Here is a 12,557-nt window from a genome sequence, read left to right on the forward strand (position 1 = left end):
GTCTAGTGCAAGTATATCGGCGGCTAACTTGCATTAGTGTCTCTCGGCTACTATTTCGAGAGACTGGTGGGGTTCATGGAACGAGACTCGATTGGTCGCTGTCAGCCCTGTACTTAATTTAGAAGGCTGTCGGCGGCCAGAGGCGCCATCTGAGTGGCTGTATGCGTGTGAGTGTGACTGACGACGAACCTGCAGAGTGCAGACTGTGATCGAACAGGTTGAAGAATGAAGATGCTTAGAGATGAAACCATATCATATATCTTTGGAAATATAGCAGAGACGGATGATCCCTTGTTCTAAAAACAGTCTCTCTAACAACCATGTACACCATTACCGTGCCATGTTCCTGCATCATTTCCCACTATACGGATACAGAGTACTATGTAGCTACTATAGGTATTCGGTTCCTCCATCAAGTTCCGACTCTAACCTATAGTTTTGTTTTGTTTCCCCGAAATTGTTTGTAAACTTGGGAATTCCCATATTCAAAACGGCACCGTAGCCTCGGGGCTGTGGTCTTGGCCGATTTTCTAGCCATGTCACTAAAGATAGAATACATGTATAAAGCGCTCACCATCAACGGGTTAGCCAGTTCTTTATCGTTCAGCCAAGGTGCAGGCCCTGCCATTCGCCACTCGTCATTATCGTGACGATTGCTTCATGATCTAGACATGCCCGCGATATTCTGACTTTTATTCAATATGTTGTCGCTGCATGGCCTTCAGACCGCATTGTACTGTACATCGCCACTCCTTGCTAGGAAATTGCGTCTCAGAGATACTCGCTTCCTCCATATTGACTGTAATATTCATATCTAGCCCGAAGCAGCCATTGGTTGACCTGCGACTTCATATCCCGCTCGAGTCTAGACATCGCAAAGCTGAAATAGCAAACAAGTAAGAGAAGACCAAGTTTCGGCTGGCGTGCTTGTGTCTACACCACCAGAAAGCAACCCTGAGCTCTTTCTTGGTGCTCACTATCATGATACCTTCTGCATATCGTGTAGCTCGTTCATTCCTGAAGTATTCATTTCAATAATGTCATCAATCTGTTCAGATGACTCGCACGATCCTTCCCAGTCTTTAACCCAACGTCAGCCGCTACCACAAGTCTGCTATGATTGTATCAGAGTCGCTGAACGACTGTAACATACCGGACCCATCGTCTTCCATGTCATCGACGACCAGCTTGCGTAAAGGATCGATCACATCTATCACACTTGTAAGCCACTTGTTGATCACAACTCCTGAGCACAACACATTCCACTTACCATCGTGCAATCTGTGAAACCTTTTGTCTGCGTCGCTTGCTTCATTTGAACCCATATCCACTGCCGCACCACATCGTTCGATCACTTCCAAAAAACCAGTCGCAACTTCTCTGTTGACACTAGTCCGCCTACGGACGTGATGATCTTTGAGATACTCGAGACACATGATCCCGACCTGTCTTGTTGTCTCCTTGATGCCGTCGTTATTATCACGAGTACCCACGTCGATGGCCGGACCACTCCCCTTCAGGACATCGAACAGTGCGGAATCAAGAAAGTCTTTCGTGGCACGACGAACTTGCTGGTCAGGCCATGCAAGAAGTAAAGGCACCCATTGTGACACTTGTCCAAGACTGTAAGAGCGAACTACCCCAGAAAATCCCTCATCTTCTTTTTCAAGACTCACAGCCGCTCTGAAGAAGCGTACAAAATACACTCCTTCAGTGTTCTGGAGGCTCCTCACCTGTGTGGATATATGCTGCACTATTTCCGTGGCATTATCCAGCTTGTTGGTACTGTCGATGTAAGGAACAGCGGCACGCAGGAATGGATCCATAACCTGTGTCGAAGTTTCGCCACGAATGCACTGTTTCAATGTTGCTAGGACCCTGTCGTCCATTTTGCTGTCCAATCGTACTAAGTAACGAATGATGGCGTCGCTGAGGTTGGGCATCTGATCAAGTGCGAGCAGTTTCTCAACAAATAGACTGGTACAAGAAACGTTATCCAGACTATTGTATATGAGTGCTACCTCACGCGATGTCCAACTGAATGGCTCGGTTGCTTGCGTAAGACGCTCTGTTGGATCTTCTTCGATTGAGTCAGTCCCGAGATCCGCACTCATCTTGCTTATCAGGTGCTGAGCAAGTCCGATAATTGATGCGTATGAAGGGGGTTTTGGACCGTTGTTTCGTCGAATAACCCCAGCAAGCATCCTAGCCCAGACTCCGGTAAGTTCTTGTAAGGGATCGGCTGAGATGATCCGAATGGTCCTTTCCAGAAAGTCTGCAGCCAACACATGTCCAGTTTCATGATGGCCCAGTTCAGCAAAGCCTAGAATTGCCCCGAAGTATTCATCCCAGGCCCTAATGTTGACATGAAAGAATTGCCAGAGGTGGTTGAAAATAAGCATTACTCCGCCAATAACAGAACGTGGAGAAACATCGAATCTACTAAGGCTTTCGTCTCCATCGGAATCGGACGCCGGACTATATGGTTCCCGCGGATCGTACACGTTAGGAAATGTCTCCGATATCTTCTTGACTGAAGCAATAAAAGCTTTGCAAGTAAAGTTCCGTACACCTGGATCCGGATGGCGTTGCAGTAGTATGCGAAGTGCGCTGGGATAATCCTCAAAGTAGCTGTAGAATGCGAAAGCACAACACGGGCAAGAGACGATAGCCTTCGTCAGGCTTTTTTGATATGAATCAAAATCCGGAATATCCTTCGTTCTGGTAACAGCTTGGTCCAGATGACCAATCATCGTACGTATGGCTATATTCTCGAGTCCATGTTCCTGCTGAAACTTGCACATAAAGTCATTAAGACTCAGGCTAGCATCAGCTTCGCATTCAGTGTCGCAGTACGCCAATGAGTGATTGAACAACAGACGAACAAACTTCGTGCTAGTCTCGTCGTAGATGCAGTGACGACGGAGGATCAGTGTGTTCTCGGCCATGGTGTGATCTTTGAGCTTGTCCGGCACTTCGACGCGGAGAGGCATGGGAACACTGAGACTCGCCATTGTTTCCTGTTCAGCACGAAGAGACAAAGCTCGCTGATAAAACAGCATATATGCACTGTAGTTCTTATCGAATACAAGACCGTTTGAGTCGTGCAGAGAACGGTTGTCCGGACCACCGAATGTTAAATGTTCCAGTTCCGCTGGGTCCAATGGAGCTACCATGTCGTCGTTGAATTCGACCCAGCCTGGTTGATCTGTTGGGGAAGGACGCTCACGAATATAGGAGTAGTAGTGTCCAGACTCGGCGGTACCCGAATGAACAAGGACACCGACCAGTTCGAATATGTCCTCCTCACTATCGCTCTCCGGATTGCTCAAATGTTCGATGGTGTATGGTCGCATGTCAACTCGACTGGGGAATGAAAAGTAGTCGTTAATCTTGCTTCGTTGTAGGGTACGCAGATTGAAGTCGAATCTCTTCAAATGGAAGATGAGGTTTTCCGGGACTTCTTTGATGCAGGCTCTGGGATTTTGTTAGCTGGTCATCAAATAGCTAGTGAGGGTATCAAATACCTCTTTACTGCATCAACATGGCGATCACACGTTGAACACTTGTATTTGTTATCTAGTTATTTGGTCAGTATATAACTTGCAATTAAAAGAGGGTTCGCTTTACCTCCTTCCATGATCTCGCCATCTACATACGCCTGTAGACTTTCCTCCAACGTGCTTTTCCCTTTGATATCACATTGAATTGCGGAAAAGGGCTCCAGCCGCTCCGAAATGTGTTCACATTCCTTTGATTTCACTTGCTGCACAAGCTGACCGCCGTAGAACGATTTCATCGTTCTCTTTTCCTCTTGGCTAAGAAGCTCGTTTTCCCAACGGTCGAAGAGCAGGTTATAGAACTCATCGACATCCATCTGATTGTGGATATCGATCGGAGTGTCGTCATATGTCTTGATAGAACCGACAAAGTTGGACGGGTCGATACAGCGATGATAGCTCTCCTGCATATGGCCAAAGAGTTTCTGGGTGTTATCAAGGAGCTGTTGGCTAGTTTCGGCATAGCGTATACGGCAATTGAGCACGAACCGTCGGAAGCCAGTGTTCATGTAAAGCTGCGTCAGTAAAGAATTCAGGTAGCAAGTGTTGGACAAGTTCTGCAGTCCTGCGTAGCCACTTGAAGAACGCAGTGCCCTGAATCGATCGAAGTGGTAGGATAAATCGTAGAGGTACGGGTCATCTATGTAAGATATTAGTAAGTGAGGTTCTGTTGCGTTGTAGTACATGCCGTCTTCATCTTCATAGAATGGGACTTGTTGGCCAAGCCCTTCCAGGACCATCTGGATCCTGTCTCGGTCGTGCTTCACGAGAAGGAGTATCACCTCGCAAAGCTTGGCTCGAGTTTCTGCTTTAAGAACGACTCTAGGCACAGGCGTTCCACGTGGTAGACACTTGCGAGGATACAGCTGCTTCCAAAACAATGACATGGCAAGATCCCTATATACAGTCAGGATAGCTCACAGTAGGATCTTGTTCCTTACCTAGGGAGTGCTTCAGATAGTGCGATAGACGCGTCCAGATGGAGACAGAAATACAAAAGCGACGCTAAACCTTTTGCTAGCTTATCTTCCACATGCAATGATTCCAGAGTCTATAGATTTGCAGGGTTAGTTCGTGTGCTCGTGTAGTACGGATCAAGGCAATCTCATACCTCGATTGTCGTATGTTCCAGAAGAAGTCGACTGGTTTCAGTCGCAAGCTTTGCGATATCTATGAAATCAGGTGCGTGCTTGTTGATCTTTACCAATATGAAATGGATCAATTGGAAGAGTTCTTCGCACTGATGTGGGAAATTAGTTGCCTCCATCATGAGGTCCTCAAGGAGGACCCAAAAGTATCTTGCTATCAAAATGTTAATGGTGTTGCCTAGATCATAAAAAGAAATTGCAGGCTCCATAAGATTGAAGTGCTCTTGAACCGTTGCTATCGCAGACGCTCTGATACCCTGACGAGCATCGGTAAGTAGAAGACATTGTAGAGCTTCACCAAAGCCTGGGTTCGTGCTGAGTTTCGTCCAAAATTGACCGTCCATGACGCTTAGTCGAAAACACATATTAAGAGCGATGGGCACGGCGACCGAAGACAGTTTGTTAGGACAGCTTGCAACATAAGATAGTATTTCGACGAGACGGCCTGGATCTGGCATGAACAGGCTACTCGAGATAGCGGGTAGTTCTAGAGCGACGATTCCTACATCATTCATTATTAGACATGGCACGTTGAAAAAAAAAGCATTTGCACATACTGTCGTAGAACTGCCGAAACGCATGCAGTAGAGTAGCCGTGAGCCTCAATCGCATAACCATCGATGTTTGCTGAAAGATGTTCCTGTCTGAGATGGCATGCACGATCAAGGACAGGGCCGTCTCGAGAGCTTTGGTGTTTGTGACAGAAGAGGTCAAAGGTGTGTCGTTCATACTGTCATCAATGCTGACGTAACCAGAGGAGGAAAGGTTGGTATACTTGACCAAGACGTGCAGAGCGTAGAGGGACTTGTAAGGCTGGCCCGGAGGGAAAACATCGTTGTACGACGCTATTCCGTTGTCGATCCACTTCGGGAGGTGACCGTCTGTCGGTAAGGTGATGAGGAAGCTGAGGATCTGGAAAGATTAGCTCAATATCGTATTTACCGTCAAGCATCTACTCACTTGTTCTGCGATCACATCCTTCATGCTTAAATACTCCCAGATCTCGTCGAAATGCGCAGATATCTCAATCTCTAGCCAGGAGGCGCCAGGTCTAACCCGATCAGAGAGAGCTGGACCAGCCTCTTCACGCCTGACCAGTATGAGACCATCATGGACACGGAGATCTTCTAGAGATTTGCATATGTCTGCCTCACGTGGTAGAAAAGGCTGGCCTCTATAGTAAACTCGATAGTTCTCAAACCCGGTTTCTTCGCGGAGGCTAGCGAGCAAAGAAGCTGCAGTGTTTCCTTTTCCAATCACAAGTGGCTTAATATCAGTCTGCTGATCGCCATCAAAAGATTGATACTTGAGTTCCGCAGAATCCCCCTGAACCGCATAGGGTGCTTCGAAGATCAGGGTCCTCATGTCAGGTGCGGATAAATTTGGCTTTAAGCGATGAGCATCCAACATGTGCTGCAAGAATCTCAAAGAGCGCATGAATCGTCTCTCCTTTTCCTGTAACTTCTGTTCTGCAGTAGCAGGTGCCGTATCCGCATCATTATTGCCTCTGAGATTCTGGCTAAGCGTCTCGATATCCTTCGCAGCATGTTTCAGCTCCCTTAAACATCGATCAACCAGAGCCAAATGGATCGACTGCGTCCGGTGCGCAGGACCGGAAGCAATATACTCACTCTCAATATAGATGTCTTTTGTGAGGGTTTGAAGAGATCTTTCAGCCGAGCCTTCATCTTCAGCTTCAAGAGCTATGCGCCAAAGTTGTTCAATGCCACTCTGACGAACTGCCTCCCGATCATCAAGGGCAAGGTCTGTTTTTTCATTGAGGCGAAGCATAACCTCGGCCCGCACAAAATCCAGCACACCGTCACAGAAAAATTCAGCAGGAAGGCTTGGAAGGTAGAGAGACGAACAGGTCTGAAGAAAGTGATTGGGGTGGTTGTCAGAGTTGAATCCGCCATTACGACTGTTCAGTATCTCCCAACCGGCTCGTCTGTCTTCAACCGAAAGAGATAGCGGACCAACAAGCATGCCCCAAAGTTTGAAGCCGAGGTCTTGAGTGATGGTGTGTGGTTCCAACTGTATGACCATGGCGATAAAATCCCTCCGGGGTTGGTAAATAGGTGAGGCGAGGACCATCTGAGTACCCATATCTCGTCCAGAATTGATGGCATGGTCTAATTCTTCCACCAGAAGCCTTGTGAAATCGTGTTCTTCTACTAACTTGTGTAGTTCGGTGGCCACAACTCTCGAACGGATCATTATAGAGAGACAGTAGAGGCTGCCTAAGGTGGTGGTTGACTTGTTCGCAATGTCTTGAAGACAGCTAAGGTATAATTGTTGTCTTCCTTCGTGGTCTGGTCCGCATTTTAGTAAATCCTGGAGTTTATGCGTTGCGATTTGTTGCATTTCAGGATATGCGAGTTGCGACCCGCATGTGGAGATCGAAGACTCCCTCAGTAACCGTAGGCAAAGATTATAAGGCTGAATCCCAAGAGGTTGGCCTACTGAGGGTCTGTCGGCCACAAACTTCATAACATGCTCCCATAACAATCGGATAGGGGGCGTAAAGGCATCCACGGGAAGTGTCTGGAATCTATCGCAAAGAGCCAGAAGGCCGTCGGCGTCAAAGAGATGGGCAATATTGATGATCATGCGCGTCAGGGCATCGACTGTACGGGGGTCCTCTCCTGTGGTGATCCCTTGCCATATCATGTCGATGTGCTCCCTTTGATACTTCTTGGTCACTATTATAAAACCGACAATGTTGGCGCCTTCAACAGTGATCTCGGGATGGCAGTTGGATCCCAAGAAATAGTTGATAAACCCGGATCTGATTAGGTACTCGGCAATATGCTCAATGTATCTGAAGCTGTCGGTATAGGTGTGGTCGGAGTGAATCTTCCAGTTATCGACAAGTTCTCGGCACATCTGTGTAGTCCCCTGAAATCGAAGTTGCATTTGGCTCGACCGTATGAGTTTGATGTATGTTGTAAAACGTCGCTTCAAAGCAATTGCCTCGACAGCATAATCGCGAGAGACTGTAGGGAACCCTGCCAGATGCTCTTGTAATTGGCGACTTGCAACCGGAAGCCCGCCTCTGAGTGCTGCCTTGAGCATATCCGACAAAGCCGAGATGCCCTTGATGACATTATCAGCGAAGAGCTGTGTAGGGGTTTTCTCGATCATTGCATCCAATATGTTACAAACTAGTTCGTACAAAGCGAACCCATCCTCGAGTTTCTGGCTGGCTGTCGAGGTATTGTCCGGAATACGGCGATTGAGGGAGTCAGTCATGATATCTGATGCTACTTGGCATATCGATGCCAAATCATTCGTCAATCGAGGATATGTAGGTATGAGGTCTGCCAAGCTTTTGGCCAGCTGTAAAAGACAGCTAATGCTTCCGCCTGTGCTTTCTTGATAGGATCTGACGAAGCATGAGGGTGCATGTTCTAAGTGGTCAGCATGGTCATCGCTAAACCGCATTTGTAGGGTTATCGAATGAAGATGGTGGAGGTAGTTCGATGAGAAAAGTTCGGGTACCTGTCGGCCCCGTAACTCTTGTTCTACCACGAATTCCTTGACGGAAATGATGTCTTGACTGACAAACCAAGCCGATAATTTGGCAAATCCTATGAAAAATGCATTACTGTCTTCCCACAAAGCTTCGTCATCATAAATTGGAGGTCTACGATAAGTCAGTTCTGTTTGACATTGACTATATTTATGGACTTACCGACGGAAAGCCATCGCTGGAACAATGCGTGGGAATGTCACCCAAAAAGGGACATGGAGACGACATGACTCCATGGCCGTTGATCGACCAGCGCTCCTAATGTAGTCAAGATATCGGTTTAGCCATTGCTGCAGTTTATGAATGACCGATGCGTCAATTGAAGATTCTAGACTCGATCAGTGTCTAGTTTTCCAGGAAGAGTAAAATATGCCTTACGTGTTCCAAGATAGTTCGTGAGCCGTACTACCATCCCCTCCATTGTCTCGCCAGGCTCATTGAACGGAAAATCATGAATGGGATCAATCATGGTGGGATCATCCTCGATTATGGAAAGGCCAGCACTATGCTGGTCAGACAGCATATCCTCGTCTGATTGTACGGGAATAACCTCGATAGGCGGACTCGCTGACTGTGGAGAGTTTGGCCGCGTGATATCATGAACTTGAGGAGCTGGAACCATATCGACTTCAGAATCTTCCACACTCTCTTGAACCTGCTCGTTGGCAGCATCAGTCGCATTCCCAATCGCAGCTGGCTGAACCACAGCATTGGGAGAAGGAGACACTGAAGATGAGTATACCTGAGCTACATTTCTGAGATTGATGGTGACCATGCTGGAAGGAGGTTCTGCCGGACGTTCGCATATGGGAGATCCTGACTCTGGTGTTCCAGGCGCAACGGGGTTTGACGGAGGGTCTGCAACCGAGGGTCGAGGTATAACAGAATCGGTGTCGAGGGTGGTGGAGCTAGAAGAGTCGCGAATGGGATTTACTGTATCGAGGGGATTGGCAGGAGATCCAGAGAGAGAAGTACGCCGGCGTTTGCGAGACGAGATATCGCTGTCATCAAAAGGGTTCGGCCGGGTCGAGCTGGCTTCAGCGGAGGCAGAGCGATCTGGAAGGTCGGGGGATCTCGAGGTTGGATCCATCGGAATTGTGAAGAAGAGAGGTCAACGGGGACGAGGCGTGAAAGTACAGAGACGTCACACCGTCGCGAGAGACGCCCCGGCGATAGCTGCACAAAATTAACATGTGGGTTTGATAGAGGTGTGAGGTGTAGTGGGGGAGCAGCAAGATTTCCCAAGCTCAAGATGAATATCGAACAGGGAATCAGAGCCAAAGAGTTAGTGCGGGGGAAGGGTTGTAGACGAAGAAGCGGGTGATTAAGAGGCTCTGGGGTCGAAAACCAGATCAGATGAAAGGTTTCCCAAGAATGTTTGCTTCGAGGCTGGAAGTGGGATGGATAAGAAGTAAGTGGATGAAGCGGATAAGGCTTCTGAGATGGATCTGAGGATAAGGTGAAAGCCAAACCAGGATATGGGGGAGCTGGAGTATGGATTGGCAGGGCGCGGTCGCGGTTTGCTAGTGTGGGTACCCCGCCACGGCAGGAGCACTGGGGGTGCAAATAGTAGAACAAGAGGGGGAAAGCACGACGAAGGTAATGTATACCTTAGTACTCGGATAATGGGAATAGACGATGGATGAAAATAACATTGAGGGTGGAATACAGGAATGGTGCTATCCTTACCTTGTCGAAGAAATTGTCAATAAGCCAGCCTGCTTACGAGAGAGAAGAAAAAGAAGAAAAAGAAGAAATATACCTGCCCTGCTGCTGTTGCAGTTGCAGTTGCTGTAGTTGTTTCTACAAAAAAGAAATCCGAGTGGGGAAGGATAAGAGAGATAGGTACATCTGGTTGCTGAGTGAGGACGAAAGTCAGGTAGGTACTTACCTTAAGTGGTGTCAAAACTTTCGGGGGTTTTCTAGGTGGGCAGGCTCTGACGTCGTAGTGTTTAAAAGGTCAGGCAAGACTGGTGGTTGCCTTAAATGGTTTGACAGTGACACGTCCCGTCCATCTTTCTAGTGGAGACCCATAGGTTGTCAGCCTCCAGCTGTACCTGGGCCTGTATTGGGCGGGGTAGACTACCAGGTAGGCACCTAAATTGGAGGAAGAGGGAGCATGGACGGGGTGAGGATAGTGCATGCGATGCAACAAGTTAATCGCATTGAATTACTACCGACTCCTATGAGTTGGGATAGGAGTTCCAGAGAGATTAATGGGGTTTCTCAAGTATTTTGAATATTCTGGAGTGAGAGCTCTGTACACGAGATCATGAACCTAGGAAACCAATGCACCGAAGTTCTGTCGGGACTCTGCCGTGGCTGTCATGACAGCCATGTCGGTTTTTGGTGGGGGTATCTATTGGTATCAAGACATTCGGCATCCATTCAATCAAAACAAATGAGGGAAGAGACGACTTGCCAAGGGAAGGCTAGATTGTTTCATGGCTGCAAATATAGATGGCAGCTAGCTGGAGACCCAATCATACATATCTTACCGAAAGGCATAGATACCTAAGTTGTTACACCTACTAACTATACTAGTTTTATTCCATTATTTGCAAAATGACAAAACTCCGTATCAACTTGTGTCACCTCGGCTTTTTACCTCCAGTCTCGTACCTAGGGTAGGTAACTGACCTCTCAAAATTATGTGGTGATAAACTTCATTTCAGGTACATCAGCAAAATCTTACGCTGAATTTATTAAAAAATAAAACCAATTTTCTCCTCCTCGACACCTAATAAAATGAAACAGAATAGAAGTTCTTTTAGAATTGTGCATAGTGTCTCCGTTGTACTAATTTGAATACACAGCATCTCCGACACCTCTTTGCATTTTGTAACAGTTTAAGATTCCTGTAAGTTAAAATGTTGGGCATCTCGTTGATCGTCACTCCATACCGATTTCCATTTTTAGGTACTAAGCAGCTAAGGTACATACATAGTAGTAGATTCTATCTAGATCAGAATTTGTACCTGCGGCTTGTGACATATAATACGGCGCTAAAGAAGCAACTCCCCCGTTCAAAACTTCTGACCCACATTGCTCATGCATGCAGATTTCCATGCGAATAGCTCCTAGCAATCGCAATCAAGCAAAGCCAAGCAGCCCGAGCAAAGCACTTTTGTTTTTCAGCATCTCAATGTGCTTAGAACCTGCACTGTCACGTCTATCCATTTCCCAATCAAACTTTACTTGATCTGAGTGGTGCAACCAACTGTCACACTTTACTTGCCTGATCTACGTCGCCGGGTATTTATCATGTCTGCTTCAGCTACCCAAGGCGGCCGTAAGAGAGTTGTTCACCAACTTGACACTCCCTTTTCTACTGTTTCTTGGTAGGTCCATATGTTCAGCTCTGCCATCCATGTTGATGGTATTAACAAGGAGCTAGGCCCGATGTCTCAGCAGAAGATCAAGACACTATACTGGAGCTCCTGTGCGAGTAAGTGAAGTAGCCCTTGAAAGTCCAAGCATTGTCCCAGATAGAAGGGCAAACGGTATCAGAGCGAAGCAGACCTTGCTGACAAGCAAAAGCTTATTGAGCCCCATTGGACAACATCGCCAAACACACAGCAAGCGATCAGAGGGTAAGCGTGCAGCACAATTGGCGAAAGAAACCAAGAAGACAGGGGATGGTCTAGAGCAACCTGCTGTGCCGCCAATGCCCGAGATTGAGGCCAATATAGATGTCGGACTCAATTCGATCACCAGGAATTTCCAGTCTTGGTCGTCCAAGGATAACAACTCTATAGAAAACGAAGCCAAAAGGCTGTATTCTATGGTTTTCGTAGCGCGAGGCAATCAGGCTTCGACATTCAACTGCCATTTTCCGCAAATGATTGGGACTGCAACAAATCAACTTCCTGATGACGGCCAGATTCGCCTGGTTGGATTTTCAAAGCCATGTTCAGAGCGCCTGAGCGCCTGCTTGGGAGTTCCCAGAGTGTCATCTATAGCCATTGTCAAGGATGCTCCTGGAGCCGGGGCGTTGCAGGAGTTTGTTCGGAAGACAGTGGCAAAAGTGGAAACATCATGGCTGAATGCATCTTCAAGCACACAGTATCTTGCTCCCAAGATCAACGCTATTGAGACTACAGTTGGACCCAAACGTGCACGGATTGAATAGAAGGACCTAGCACGGGTGTATGCATGCTTGAGACTTCTTTGATAGTGCTGTTAAGGTCAGCCATAGATGGCTGTGAACTGTGAGAATCCGGCAAAGGGAATGGTCTTCTCTTAGACTCAAGTTGGAAACCGCAGGGTTGGTTCGAGCTGCCTTGATGCCATAGTCCAAACAATCAAATCATATCT

At 47.3% G+C, this 12,557-nt stretch overlaps 2 protein-coding genes across 2 annotated transcripts; one reads left to right on the forward strand and one right to left on the reverse strand.

The window, feature by feature from the left end:
* Positions 1-1,100: 1,100 nt before the first annotated feature.
* FIESC28_08562 (uncharacterized protein) lies at positions 1,101-9,330 on the reverse strand (the record flags this gene model as incomplete). Its single annotated transcript, XM_031162700.1, has 10 exons — positions 1,101-1,210; positions 1,271-3,477; positions 3,528-3,579; positions 3,631-4,457; positions 4,502-4,611; positions 4,672-5,210; positions 5,266-5,620; positions 5,669-8,354; positions 8,403-8,568; positions 8,619-9,330. The coding sequence occupies 10 exons, from the start codon at positions 9,328-9,330 to the stop codon at positions 1,101-1,103; spliced, it is 7,764 nt and encodes a 2,587-aa protein (XP_031013255.1).
* A 2,174-nt stretch (positions 9,331-11,504) lies between these two features.
* On the forward strand, positions 11,505-12,372 carry FIESC28_08563 (uncharacterized protein; the record flags this gene model as incomplete). The annotated part of the gene is made up of 3 exons (XM_031162701.1): positions 11,505-11,581; positions 11,638-11,688; positions 11,820-12,372. The coding sequence occupies 3 exons, from the start codon at positions 11,505-11,507 to the stop codon at positions 12,370-12,372; spliced, it is 681 nt and encodes a 226-aa protein (XP_031013256.1).
* Between the last annotated feature and the right edge of the window lie 185 nt (positions 12,373-12,557).

This window comes from Fusarium coffeatum (genome assembly GCF_003316985.1).
Source record: "Fusarium coffeatum strain FIESC_28 chromosome Unknown BRIP53273_contig_202, whole genome shotgun sequence".
Classification (NCBI taxonomy): Eukaryota; Fungi; Ascomycota; class Sordariomycetes; order Hypocreales; family Nectriaceae; genus Fusarium; species Fusarium coffeatum.